The sequence below is a fragment of the Vigna unguiculata genome, chromosome 8 (genome assembly GCF_004118075.2).
Source record: "Vigna unguiculata cultivar IT97K-499-35 chromosome 8, ASM411807v1, whole genome shotgun sequence".
Lineage (NCBI taxonomy): Eukaryota > Viridiplantae > Streptophyta > Magnoliopsida > Fabales > Fabaceae > Vigna > Vigna unguiculata.
Window position 1 is genome coordinate 4,554,660 of NC_040286.1, and position 14,136 is coordinate 4,568,795.

Below are 14,136 nucleotides of genomic sequence, written 5' to 3' on the forward strand. Positions count from 1 at the left end.
TTTAAAACGGACCAACGGGCCAGGACGGGCTGGCCCGTACTTTGGCCCGTCAAGTTGACGGGCTGGACGGGACGGGCCAGAACGGGCTGACGGGTTGAAATCTTCAACACAGCCCGTTCCTTTTAGCACAGGCTGACGGGCTGGACCGGTCCAACCCGTTTTGCCACCCCTACCATATATGTCTTTTTGTTTCAATTTAGTACCTAAGTATGTGTATCTGATTCAATTTTGTCCCAATTTTTTTTAATAATTAAAATATTTTTGTAATCCATTTTTTATAAGATTAAAAATAATTAAGTATAAATATTTTTACAAAATCAAGTACTAATATTTATATTGTTCCTCTCAATTTCAGACCAAATTTATTATTTATATAAATGTTATACTAATATTTTTTATTAAAAACGACTTTTTAACATATTACTTTATTAATTACTTTTTTATTAAGTACTCATGTTTTGTTAATTTCTTTAAATAGAACAATATTGTCTCTTACTAATTTTAAACCAAAACTTCTATTGGTTTGAATGTTATACTAATTTTTTTTTATTATTAAAAATGACTTAATAAAATGACTTTTACCACTAAATTTTAATATAAATATCAAATACTTAATTTTTGTTAAACTTTTATACTTAATTACTTTTAATTTTATAAAAAAATGGATTTTTTAATTATTAAAAAAATTGGGACAAAATTGACTCATATACACATACTTAGGTACTAAATTGAAACAAAAAACATATATGGGGACTAAATCGAAATCAACACAATGACATCTGATAATGATACTGACATGTGACACTGACAATGCCACGTGTCATACACAGGGACTTGACACATGGCATTTTTTTTTTCAAAAAATTAAAAATTAAAAAGAAAATCAAAAAAACCACAGACTGACACGTGGCACGTTGACTAACGGCGTTAGTCAATTCTGTTTGAAAGGGACCTAATTGAAGCACTTTTTCAAAAGTTGGGATACAATTGACACTTTTTTTAAACCGGGTACCTATTTGACACCCTAGCCCCAAACTGGATATTATACGACTAATTATACCTAAAATTAATCAACAATACTGTTGTTATACATTCGGGTCGGGTTTTAAAGAGAGGTTAAACAAGTTTGTAGGAATGTGGAGTTAATAAGATAAAACATGAGAAGAGTAAAGTTTTTATTGCTTTAGTTGTTCTATATTTTTATGTTTTTAACTTCATTTTCTTTTAGTGGATTCTTTAGAGTTGTTATATAAGTATTTTCTATTTATATATATATATATATATATATATATATATATATATATATATATATTAATTACTATTAATACAAAAATTATAAATGACTTGAATTCCTATAAGAATATTGCAAATTAACTACCACACATACTCATGCAAATAGAGTTAACAATGTTTGTACTCCGAAAGTTACTATATATGATTATTACATTCAACTCATATACTTTAGATTTTTATATGTATTCCGTGGATCAAATTTGTAGAAAATTTTTAATATGTTTCTCTTAAAACTATCAAAATAGGTAACTTGATTCGACTCGCGGGTTGATGATTTAGTAAGTCAATCCAACCCGCTCACTTTTTAGCGAGCCAAAAAAATTCGAATCCGATTTGGCTCACCACAGGTTAGCGGGTTAAAAGGGTTGACTCACGGATTCACTTAATTAAAAAAATATTTTTTTTATATTTTTTTTCAGTCAAAACTAAATTATAATTCTAATTAAAATCTAAATAAACTTTAATAGAATCCAAATACAAACCAAAATCCAAAAATACAAATTATTTATGTGTTAGCTAAATATCTGCAGGTTGATGAGCCAACCTGGCTCACCACAGGTTCAGCCCGGGTGAGCCGGATTCTAGCTGAACCAGATTTAAAATCAACTCATATTAAAATTTATAAGAAAATTTTAACCCAACCCAACCTAAACTCGTAGTAAACCAAGTTGACTCGCCGGTTTCAAACTATTTTGAGAGCTCTAGTTTTCCTTCCATTAACTTTAAGAAAGATTAGTTGGGTAGAATATATCTTGATAGATAATAACAAGTATTAGTATGTTGTTTTTACGTAGTACTTCGTATAAAAATAGGAGCAACCTCTTTCCTCAATACAACCTCACCAAAGTTTCTTGACTGCTCCCCGTAATTTAAAGTAATTTAACTAGTTATTTTAAAGTTGGTTAAATAACTAGTTCTCAATACTTGATTAAATAACAATTAAATTATTTTATCTTAAATAACTAGTTGTAGAATGTCATAATATTCTGAAACAACACTGTGTAACTACAAAAAAAAAAAAAAAAATTATCTTCCAAATATTACTATTGACCTAAGTACGATGTTAATGAACTCTAATATAACGTAAAAGATTAATTTTTTTAAGAAAAAGTTAAAAGTGTAAAAGTATTTTTAAAATTTTTGAATAAATAAATATTCGTTAATGTCGGATAAGTGTTGATTTGACCTATACTAAGATAATTTGTTAAAACAATAAAATTAGCTTAACATACGCCAAGTAAAATAAATATGAAAAATAAATAGAAGCCCCAGCTTAAATACCACTAATTAAAATAAATATTCAAAATAAATAAGTTAGCAACCACTAACTAAAATAAATTTGATTAGTGCACGTTAACCTAAATAAAGTTAGTGTTAGTTTAATTAGCATAGACTAACCGAAACAAATGAGGTTAGTGTTGACATAGTAAACGTTAATTTAAATTAACATATTATGAGAACACTAACTACAATAAATAAGATTAACGTTAACTTATTAACTTAGTCAACGTTATAAGTTATATATTATGAATCTCTGTGTATTCTTGACAACAAACATAAATAGCATTATTCATAAATAGTATTATTTTTAATCTAAATATCTAAATTATAGAAGACAAATTTTCTTATTCATAATTTTTTTTCTCATTTTTTAAATAAACCTCATCACACTCATTTTCTTCATTTACATTCATAAATCTTATCATACTTGTTTCTTTTATCCATATTCATGTCCTTTGTTCAAATTGATTTTCTCATTTAAACACATCTCTTTCATCTACATTTTATTCTTATCTCATACATCCACATTATTCTCCCCATCTCCTTCATTTACGCCCATCTCATTCATTCACTTTCATTTTCTTCATCTACACTCATCTTTATATCAACTACACTTCCTTCGTCCATTATAAGTAGATTTTATTTTGTGTAAGCTAAATCAATACTAATTGATGACCAAGTTGATATTAAACTTTTAATTAAAAAAAATAATTTAAAAATTAGTGATAATTTAGTGTTGATTAAACCAACATTTTTATAGTTGGTCTTCAAAAGTCACACGAATTAACATTTACGTTTTAAAGTATCGTATGTGTACGACAAAAGTCCGATATTTGGCATAAGTTTTTGTTTGTTAGCATCATGTTTTGGTCAACTAAATACATGTCTTATGGTTTGTCATTGGCTATGGATTGGAATGGTTACCGATACTCGTACTTTGTGTTGATTCCATTATTCAATTTCATTGCTCAAGCCACAACACAAGAACTAATACTCACACATTAACCTAAATTCTTAATTACTAATTAACCTATAATATGTCTCACTCACTTATTGTATCCATTCATATATAAACTCACCCCTGCAATTACGAAATTCACAACACTTCAAGGTCACAATTAACGAAGAAAACATAAAATAAAATAAAACAAATAATAAGAAAAAGTTGGAAGAAAAATTGTTAATTTGTATACTCATAATTTATTATGAAAATTTTCATGATCAGTAGACTCATTCTCCACATCCATATATGTATTAATTTTTTTGTCTAGCTTTCTACACTACATATAATTTATAACTCCTAGAGTAGGTCTCGTTATGAAAAATTCTCATATTACATAGAATTTTTTTTGTAAATTTATTGAAAAAATTGCAAAAAAAAAAAATCTCTCATTTTTCTAAAAATCTTATTTGACATGTAATTTCTTTACGAATAATTATTTCTTACAAAATTATATAATTTATAAATATTTTTTATAAAATTTGATGTAAAAAGTGTTTTATATAAAATATTTTATAAAAAAGTAGTAACAATTTTTTACAAAATTTTTTTCACAACAAAATTTGTAAGTAATTCTTAAAAAAATTAAAACAAAATTAACAATAAATATGAGTTTTTTTAGTAGTATTTATATTTTTGGATTGTGCTGCACGTTCAAAACAAATATCTTATGAACCATTCCAATTCAAGACCACTTCAAAACGTTTGGTTATGAGTCCACAAATCATCCTATCGTATGTAACCAAATATATAAGACAAGACAATGCGGAAATAGCTTTCTAAGACATAGACTCTGTCGTGAAAACCCATGTTGGCTACCATGGCACGTTTCCACAACATCAAAACTTTTCTTCTTTGCTACATCTTTCTCGTTCTTCCATTAACCATAGCTCAACCACTTTCCTTCAACATCACTAACTTCAACGATACTCAAAGTGCAAGCCTTGTTGGATACGCTGGTGTAGCCAAAACTGAGAACAGAAGCATAGTGCTAAATTCTCTCGTCGACAATGGAATTGGAAGAGCCATCTATGGCCTCCCTCTACGCTTCAAAAACTCTTCTAACGGACACGTCACTGATTTTTCTACCCGTTTTTCATTCACCATCGATGTGTCCTCGAGAACCGACTATGGCGACGGTTTTGCCTTCTACGTCGCACCCCTTGCCTACCCGATTCCGTCGGATTCAGGTGGTGGCGGTCTCGGCCTTTACGGTGCCAACCAAGATAACATCATTGCTGTTGAATTTGACACTTTTCCAAATGCTAATGTTGATCCACCAATGAAGCATGTGGGTATAAACAATAACTCCTTGGTGTCTCTCAACTCTTCCTTGTTTGATATTGACAGCAACATAGGGAACATGGGGCATGTGTTGATAACTTACAGTGCTTCTGCCAAACTCCTTGCTGTTTCATGGTTCTTTGAGGAAACCAGTTCTGGTTTTATGCCCAACACTTCTCTTTCGTACCAGATTGACCTAGGGGAAATTCTCCCGGAGTGGGTCACTGTTGGGTTTTCGGGTGCAACCGGGTTGTCTAATGAGGAGAATGTTATTCATTCCTGGGAACTCACGTCAACTCTGAATTCCACACAGTTAAACAGTAAAGAAAAAGAAGGCAATAATGGCATCACAGTTAAATACAAGTTTTCAGTCCAAGTAGTGGTTGTTGCAGTGAGTTGTTCTGTTTTGTTCATGCTAGTGGTTGCTGCTGTTTCTTGGTTTATCATCATCCAGAAGAGAAGAAACGAACATGATTTTGGTTTCAATGGAGAAGCTATGCCTAGAAGGTTTGGTTATGAGGAAATAGTTGCAGCCACGAACGGGTTTGCAGATGATAGAAGGCTGGGAGAAGGAGGCACTGGACAAGTTTACAAAGGGTTTCTGAGTGATTTAGGGCGCGTGGTTGCAGTGAAAAGGATATTTTCTGATGTAGAAGATTCTGAGGGAATATTCACAAACGAGGTGAAGATTATAAGTCGTCTTGTGCATAAAAACCTCGTGCAATTGATGGGGTGGTGCCATGAGCAAGGAGAGTTGTTACTGGTTTTTGAGTACATGAGTAATGGAAGCCTTGACACTCATATATTTGGCAACAGGAGAACCTTGACATGGGGTGTGAGATACAATATAGCGTTAGGTGTGGCTAGGGCACTGCGTTATCTTCATGAAGAGGTGGAGCAGTGTGTTCTTCACAGAGACATAAAGTCAAGTAATGTTTTGTTAGACACAGATTTCAACACTAAGGTTAGTGACTTTGGGATAGCAAAGTTGGTGGATCCAAGATTGAGGACTCAGAAGACAAGGGTGGTGGGGACATATGGGTACCTTGCACCTGAATATGTGAAGGAAGGAAGGGCCAGCAAGGAGTCTGACATGTATGGTTTTGGGGTTGTGGCTTTAGAGATAGGTTGTGGGAGGAGGACTTACCAGGATGGAGAGTATAACCATGTACCATTGACAAATTGGGTGTGGAAAAAGTATGTGGATGGAAATATTTTGGATGCTGCAGATGAGGGATTGAAGGGAGATTATGATGTGGAAGAAATGAGATGTTTGCTCACTCTGGGAATATGGTGTACTCACCCAGATCACAGGCAAAGGCCAAAGGCAGAACAGGTTATTAATACTCTAAAGCAAGAAACGCCATTGCCAATGCTTTCACTATGACTTCACACACCAGTGGCACTCATCAACAGCATGCAATGTATATGAGAAGATAGTATGTAGCAAGTTGTGGTCTAGTTCTGTGTCTGTGATTTGTATTTCATGCATGTATATGTTTTTAATAATAGAGACTATAGAGAAATAAATATTTCTAGAAGACTTCTAAATTATACGATCTAAGCCATTTTTCTCTTAAAAAAATAACTGTCGTATTATGCATTTCGCGAGTCCAATGACTTTCAAATCGAAAGTAATTCTTCAGTGAAAAAATGGAAGTGAGACAGGATAAATTATTTAAAAATAGTGAAACACCACCCTACCATTTCTACTCATCTTTCTTTTTCTCTTTTTTTAACTAATCCCTTCTGCTCAAAATTTTCATATCTTATTCAAGTCGAAATTCTCTTTTACAGAAGTAAATAACTGGATAGTTGCAGATGCTACCTCACATTTATGAGCATAGCATCCACCACTACAGAACAAATTAGCCATGTGGAAAATGAACTCTCAAAACTAGCATTCATGAATTATAATGTATGGAGAGGATACTCAACGGTGCAACTTACGGGTTGACATTACCACAAGATGAAGGTATTTTAAAAAGACAAATTCTCAGACAATTGAAGGTAGAGCAACCATGCCCACGACAATCATTTGTTTGTTCATAAAACTTCAGCACTAGCAGCTGTCGAATTATAATTACGTGCCAACATTTGCAGCATTCGGTATTCATATTACATAGCCAGCGGGGTATAGCCACATAACAGACAGGTTCAACCCTTTGCGATTTTTTACATTGAATTGCCAAAAGTTAAGGGATTAATCAATGTGCCAATTTCTTCAAATGTTGGAAGGTTTTTTGCTTAATCCACTGTCGATCATGCGGCAAGTAAGCATGAATTGAACTATCATACCTGTGCAGGTAGAATCAACACGTCATATTAATTAATGCCATGAAGACCCAAATATTTAAAAAACAACATATGCATAGACAATTGAAATATCCTGTCACAAGACACCCCTCATTTTTCCTAACTCTTTTCAGAGGGTCAAAACATGTTAAGGGCAAACATATGATACAACGATTGCCATGATTTCTTAAGTTCTTATCAACCCTCAAGACTGATAGGAGGAGGAAGGGGAAGAACGAGTGTTACAAATAATTTTTTTTTCCTCCAACAATGTTATCAAGGATATAAGACCTCTAAAAGAATATTAAAAAAATTATCTGTGGTCGCTTATTTCATCTATTAAGCCGACAAACAGAAATATTATTGGAGCTGGCACTATGTCACTTACTGCATTTCTAATAAAGTCTGACTGAATTAATGAACTATGCACGCACTTATCATTTGAGTGAGAGAAAGAGAGACATACACTAGGGCGCTCATGTCCGCAAGACCATCTATGAAGTTGTAGAGATCAGCAATATCATAAGAGAGATTTCTGATGGCCGGATTTAACTCCTTCAGTTTCCTTTCATACAATGCACATATGCCTGTACAAGCACAATATTAAAACTGTATGTAATGCTAAAAAATTATAGATAAAATAAAATACAAAAATTAAAATATATGTAAAAAAAAATATACCAGCTTGTACCCCAAAAAGAAAAGGAAATTATTTTCATAGCAAGCATCAGTTATCTATCCATAACCTTTCTAGCATGCTATATTTCTAAGTTAGTGAAGACTAATACCACTGTTTTTTATGTATTTATCTACATTTGATAAGTTATGGACATTCCTGTAAAAAGCCAAAAGAATGTAACACCTTTTCTATGAAATGGAATTCAGATCAAACAAAAAGTGAAAAAATAATCAATGTTCATGGCTTTATTTGACTCCAGAACGGTTGAAACAAAAAAATAACATGAAAACATAATCATTTGCTCTATTCAGTTGAGAGCATTGCGTAAATAAGGGTACAGTAAATTGTATGGAAAACCGATGCAGATATTGGTTCAATCAATATTGTTGTAAATAGCGAATTATTAGAACAAAAATATTCTCAGTAAAGTGATTAGGAAAAAATATTTTTAAAATCTTCATACTCATTTCACATAAGCTTATTTTCTTATTTCAAAGAATTTGATTAATACAAAAAGAGGTGATTGGAATTTAATTGGTGTGATTCTTATCAATAAAATAATTCTTTATTTTCATGTAATAGTTTAAGTTGGTACCAACACTCCCGATCTAGGGAGCCTTTTCTCACTGCCATATCAAGATCTGTCACCGCCGTTGTTCACCACCGCTGTTAAGGCCAGTGGTGGGTCAGAAAGATGTGCCCACGTCAGTAATCACAATGCCAACAGTTGCATCATAATCCTATTGGGATAAGTTGCATTTACCCATGGCTTATATGACATTGGACCTATTGAGTCTCTATTGTCTTTTGTTGCTTCTTCTCCCCTAGTTTCAAGCCTGCCTTGTTGCGTATTTGGATATTTTGCTTTTGTTGACTCTCATGTTCCTCTAATCACAATAAATTAGATCCTAGAACCCTTAAATGTGTATTATTAGTTGTTAGTTATCCTTCTAATAAAGGGTATAAATGTTATCATCGTAATTTTAAAAAATGGACTTTAAGTCTAACTAAACCTCAAAAATTGGCTTCTAAGGTGATTTTACACCCACTTGCATACTGTAATTTGGTGAAATATTTAGTCGATGTGGAATTTCCAATACATTTCACACTTATCACTAAATATCTTAAACATAAGACTAGATATTTGTAGATAGTCTGATAGCAAATGACATGATAGGCTTGAATAACCTCACTAAGAAAAACTCTAATATCATTTTAAAAATTAAAATTTAAACCTAACTCAATCTAAAAAAAAAACAGTTTGTAAGGTAAGATTTGCACTCATTTATATATTGAAGTTTAGTCATATCTTTAGTTGACGTAAAATCTTCAACACTGAATCGTTGTGTCTTTGTCACCATGGATGTCATCTTTCATGAAACAATCCATTTTTGCCAACCATGCTATTCAAGGGTGAAAGCACTTAAAGTAAAGAAGCTTTCCTTCCTGTCATTAGCACAACTATCTTTGCAAGATGTTCAAGATATAAGTGATGAAGCCACAACAAATTGGATTGATCCAACAACAGTAAGGAAGAAGAAGACAAATTCTTCGGCAAAGAATATCAAAGAAGGAAACAGTCCTCTTTGACTGCATGTCAATAAGAGTTGTCTAACTCAAAAGGTGAGGATCCCTTTAGATAACAATGAGAAGATAAGTGTTATTCAGAATGTATTAAACATCCTATTTCTCAATATATATGCATTGAGAATCTATCTCATAAACATCAAAGTTTTATTGTTGCTACTGATGATACAAAAATTCCCACCTCAATCCAACAAAGCATGAAAAATGAACATTGGAATTTGGACTCATACCATGAGAGAGGAGATGACTGAATTAGAAAGAAAATCAACATGAAAGATTGTTGACAAACCAATAGACGAAAGAGTTGCGGGGTCCAAGAAGCCATGAAAATTGAACATTAGACATGAGAGAGAAGATGAATACGTTGGAAAGAAACTCAACATGGTAGATTGTAGACAAACCAAGAGACAAAAAGGGTTATGGGGTCCAAGAAGCCATGAAAGTGAACATTGAACTCAAGTGATGATAGAGGAAATTAATGCACTAGAAAGAAGCTCAACATGGCAGATTGTAGAATAACCCAAGAGACAATTGGTTAAAGAGTGCAGATGGATATTTACAATAAAATATAATGCAGATGATATAACAGACAACTATAAAGCCAAATTGGTTGCAAAGGGATATACTCAGGCTATGGAATTGATTGTGCGGGACATCTTCTCTTGTATCAAAGATAAATACAGTTTGAGTTGTTACTGCTTTGACAGCTTATTTTGGTTGGGAGTTCTAGCACTTGGTTGTGAATGATGTCTTCCTTCATGAAGCTTTAGAGGAAGAAGTGCACATGGACATCCCTCAATGACTTGAAACCATAGTGAAAGGAATAATGTATGCCTGGTCTTCTATGGTCTTAAACAATCTCCAAAAGCATGGTTTGGAAGATTTACAAAAGCAATGGTTTCCTTTGGATACAAGCAAAGTCAAGGAGATCATACTTTATTCATAAAACACTTAGTTATAGGTAAAGTCGCTATATTGTTGAATATATGGATGATATAACTATAGTGAGAGAAGATGAATAAAAAAATTGGCTTGGAAGGAAAAATTGGCGCATTAATTTGAAATGAAATATCTAGTTGGAATAGAGGTTCCTTATTCCAAAAAGGAGACTTTAATTTCCCAAAGAAAATATGCACTTGATCTCCTCAAAGAAACAACTAAGTTGAGATGTAAAACTTCAACTATTCTTATTGAATACAATCAAAAATCGGAAGTGAAGAAAGTTCTCTAAAGAAAAACCCACTCTCAGAGATTGGTAAGAAAAGAACTTATTTCTCTATCGCAAAGAAGACACATGCAAGCAGTTGACAAAATGCTTCGATGCTTGAAGTCAAGCTCATGAAAAGGGTTGTTTGTTCTTCAAGGTAAAAAACACCTAGACCTTGAAGATATATATTGATCTAGAATATAAGGCTCTTTTACTAAAAGAAAATCTACCTTTGGGTACCACGTATTTCTTTGAAAAAGTCTGGTAACTTAGAGAACCAAACGTAAAAAGAATAGAATATCCCATTCTAGTGCAGAAGTCAAATCTGAGTCTTTGCTCAAGGTACGTGAGAAGGACTTTTGGATGAAAATCATACCCAAAGACCTTAAAATAAAGGTTGACATCCCCATGCAATTGTACTATGAAACAAGTCAGTCCTGAGCATTGCCCATAATCTAATACAAACATGATATGACCAAACATATTAATAGTTACATCAAAGATAATCTTGACGAAGGACTTGTGGTCACAACTCATGCCCCTGTAAGACTTCAGATTAAAAACATTTTCACTAAATAACTTCCTCATAACAGATTCCAACAATCTTGTAAGCAAATTAGGAATGATTGATATTTATTTACCAACTTGAAGGGAAGTATTGTAAATAGCTTATATTATTAAGGATAAAAATATCCTTAATATCTCTATAGTGATTAGAAAAATATATATTAGAATCTTCCTATTCATTTCAGCATATTTTTCTTTCCTTATTTTAAAGAATTTGATCATTACAAAATAAGTTGATGAAAATGTAAGTAGTATAACTTTTATAAATAAAATAATTCTCTATTTTCTTACATAGTTCAAGTAGTATACTTGATCGAGATTCTAGCTTTAAACAAAATGGGAGAGAGGCCTAAACAGTTTCAATTTCATGGTTTTTGGAAGACAGTTATTGATTGGACCACAGTCCATGCTCAACAAAAGGCACCCAAAAATTATGGATTTCCAAAAGGCCATGAACTTGGTCTTTTGGCTAGATGAGACTTCACCAAATAGTCCAACAAAACATCAGATACTTTTAACACTGAGAAAACCAAGGATCTAAATTTATTTATTCTATAAGAACAAGACAAGATTTAATCCCAATATATAAAAATTCAGCTCCCGAAAAAGATTAAAAGGAAAAAGGAAAGCAAATACTGTGAATGACTTAATTATATAAGTATGACATTTTGTTCTCATGTTATAAGATAAACACCATTTATTTAGGAAACGAATGGGCTAAGATTTTAATAATGGGTCAGCATTAGGTTTAATTTAAAGCAGTTGACTGAGGACAATTTGTTATGTATGTTATGGGAAGGAGTATTTCCAAGTCCAGAAGATAAAAAAGGGTTAAAGGGTTAGAATTTTTGTGCCTGTCTGGGTGCTAAGAACAATACTTGCATTCGATGGGGTCTAAATCAAACTCAAGTTAGAATTTTAATGGGATGAGAAAAAATTACTGTTTGTAAAGGTAAAAAAAATTCATCAGCGTATAAAACTAAGTCAGGTTAAAAGGAGTAACCTAGACATCATACACAAGGATTTGTCTATGATCATCAGCACATTACAATAGGATTTTCAATACAACTAATTTCACAAAAATTTAGAAATAATTCTTAAACAACAAAATAAGAATCTGAGCATCTAAGCTACAGAAAACAAATTGGAACCCAACAACAGCCAGACCCTTGTCTTCCGAAAGAAAATAAATATTTTCAATACAACTAATTTCACGTAAACTGATATCAAACAATCCTAAAAGCTTAAACAAAGTTGTGGAAGAATACATCAAATTCAAAATTAAAACTAAACAAAAATACAAACATGTATTCATCTTGGAGAGTTTTTTTCTCAACACTAGTGAGCCTTGCATGCATATCCCATCCAGAATATAACAACCCAAGAACAAAAAAGAAAACAGGGAGAAATGTTACACAAACCAACCGACATGATAATCTTCTGGTTAATCATTGCTGTAGACAAACTGTTAACCTCTAAATCTTTATTTCTGGTTTTTCTAATAGTTTTTCTCTACATCCCCTCCCTCCAACAATACAGCTAACCTCCATCTAATCTACTCTCTTTGAAAACTAAGAATTAAAACATCAAAAATAACTTGATAATGACAGAATCATACACTAAATCTAAAAAAACATCAGAAGACTTAAAAAGGAAATTGAACTCGAGTACTTGAAATTGTACTATAAGTGAAAAAGAATGAAATTAGCACTACAAGTGTAATAAAGAAAACACGGAACAATGTGCATCTGAAATTTTAAACAACAGAAAACTAAAAGCAGAAATTTTGGAAAACAGAGGACAGAGTCAAACACGAATAATAAGTCTATGATATGGAGCCTTGACATACTACAAAAAACGTTGGCCACCAACATCAACTGAATTTAATTTAACAAAACAACTTAAGAATAAAACCCAACACGAATAATAAGTCTATCAGATATGGACCCTTGACATACCACAAAAAAGTTGGCCACCAACAGAATTTAATTTAACAAAACAACTTAAGAATAAAACCCAACACCGAATTTAATCTAACAAAACAACTTAAGAATAAAACCCAACACCAGAGTTACACTATTATTTTCAATTGAAGAAATTACATCTCCACACAAATTCATATAAGCACGGCAAACCACAAGCATCTATCTAAAGTGAAGTCAAGAAAAGGTGAAAAAATGAAAAACAGCAATAAAAGGGCACAGTTACAGTGCACAATAAATACTAGTTAAATCAATACCATCCATGGCCTGAGTGATGGATTCATAATCCATGAACGTCCTTGTGGCTCTATTTTGAGATGTCTGCATTAGAATAATGGTGTGCCGATTAGCCTGCAAAATTCACGAAAACAAAAGCACCTGTGAGTGAATAAATCGAGTGAAATAGAAAACGCGTGAGCATCAAATAATCGGTGGTTAACGCAAGGAGAAATTGCCCTAATTGTTCGAGAAAAGGGAATACAATAGGGATAGGGATAGAAATGGTTGCATGAGTTGAAGGAAAACCTTACCATCGAAGGAAGAGGAAGAAGAAGAAGGGAGTGAAACCGTGAAACCGAATACAATTATCGCAACCTGTTATGACCTTGCGCGTTTTGCTGCAGCAACGGACCACAGGGCACAGCAGTGTTATTGGGAAACTCCAATTTGCACTTCCTTTCAAATCAAAATCAAAATATGCTTAGTCAGTCAACATCAACTCCCAGGCACGCTTTGGGCAATTTCGACATTCCATGGGTACCCGTGTTAGCCTCCTTTATTGAAAAGTGAAATTTCAATCTAGTAACAGTAAATTATATAAGATAATGTATTTTATTTTAACTGCACTCTTGTTATGAGATTTATTTTTCTATTTAAATATTATTATCATTGATTTTATATTTTTGTGAAATTTATTTAATAGTAAAACTAAAATATTCCTAAGATGTTCAACTATAATAAG

The 14,136-nt window shown here is 32.5% G+C and overlaps 2 protein-coding genes across 2 annotated transcripts; one reads left to right on the plus strand and one right to left on the minus strand.

The window, feature by feature from the left end:
• The first annotated feature begins 4,271 nt into the window (after positions 1-4,271).
• On the plus strand, positions 4,272-6,591 carry LOC114194183 (L-type lectin-domain containing receptor kinase IX.1-like). Its single transcript, XM_028084277.1, has one exon. The coding sequence runs from the start codon at positions 4,383-4,385 to the stop codon at positions 6,243-6,245; it is 1,863 nt and encodes a 620-aa protein (XP_027940078.1). The 5' UTR covers positions 4,272-4,382; the 3' UTR covers positions 6,246-6,591.
• A 144-nt stretch (positions 6,592-6,735) lies between these two features.
• On the minus strand, positions 6,736-13,903 carry LOC114194184 (enhancer of rudimentary homolog). Its single transcript, XM_028084278.1, has 4 exons — positions 13,706-13,903; positions 13,433-13,526; positions 7,620-7,740; positions 6,736-7,156 (listed from the first exon to the last, which is right to left on the minus strand). Exons 1-4 carry the CDS (start codon positions 13,706-13,708, stop codon positions 7,066-7,068), a joined length of 309 nt encoding a protein of 102 aa, XP_027940079.1. The 5' UTR covers positions 13,709-13,903; the 3' UTR covers positions 6,736-7,065.
• Between the last annotated feature and the right edge of the window lie 233 nt (positions 13,904-14,136).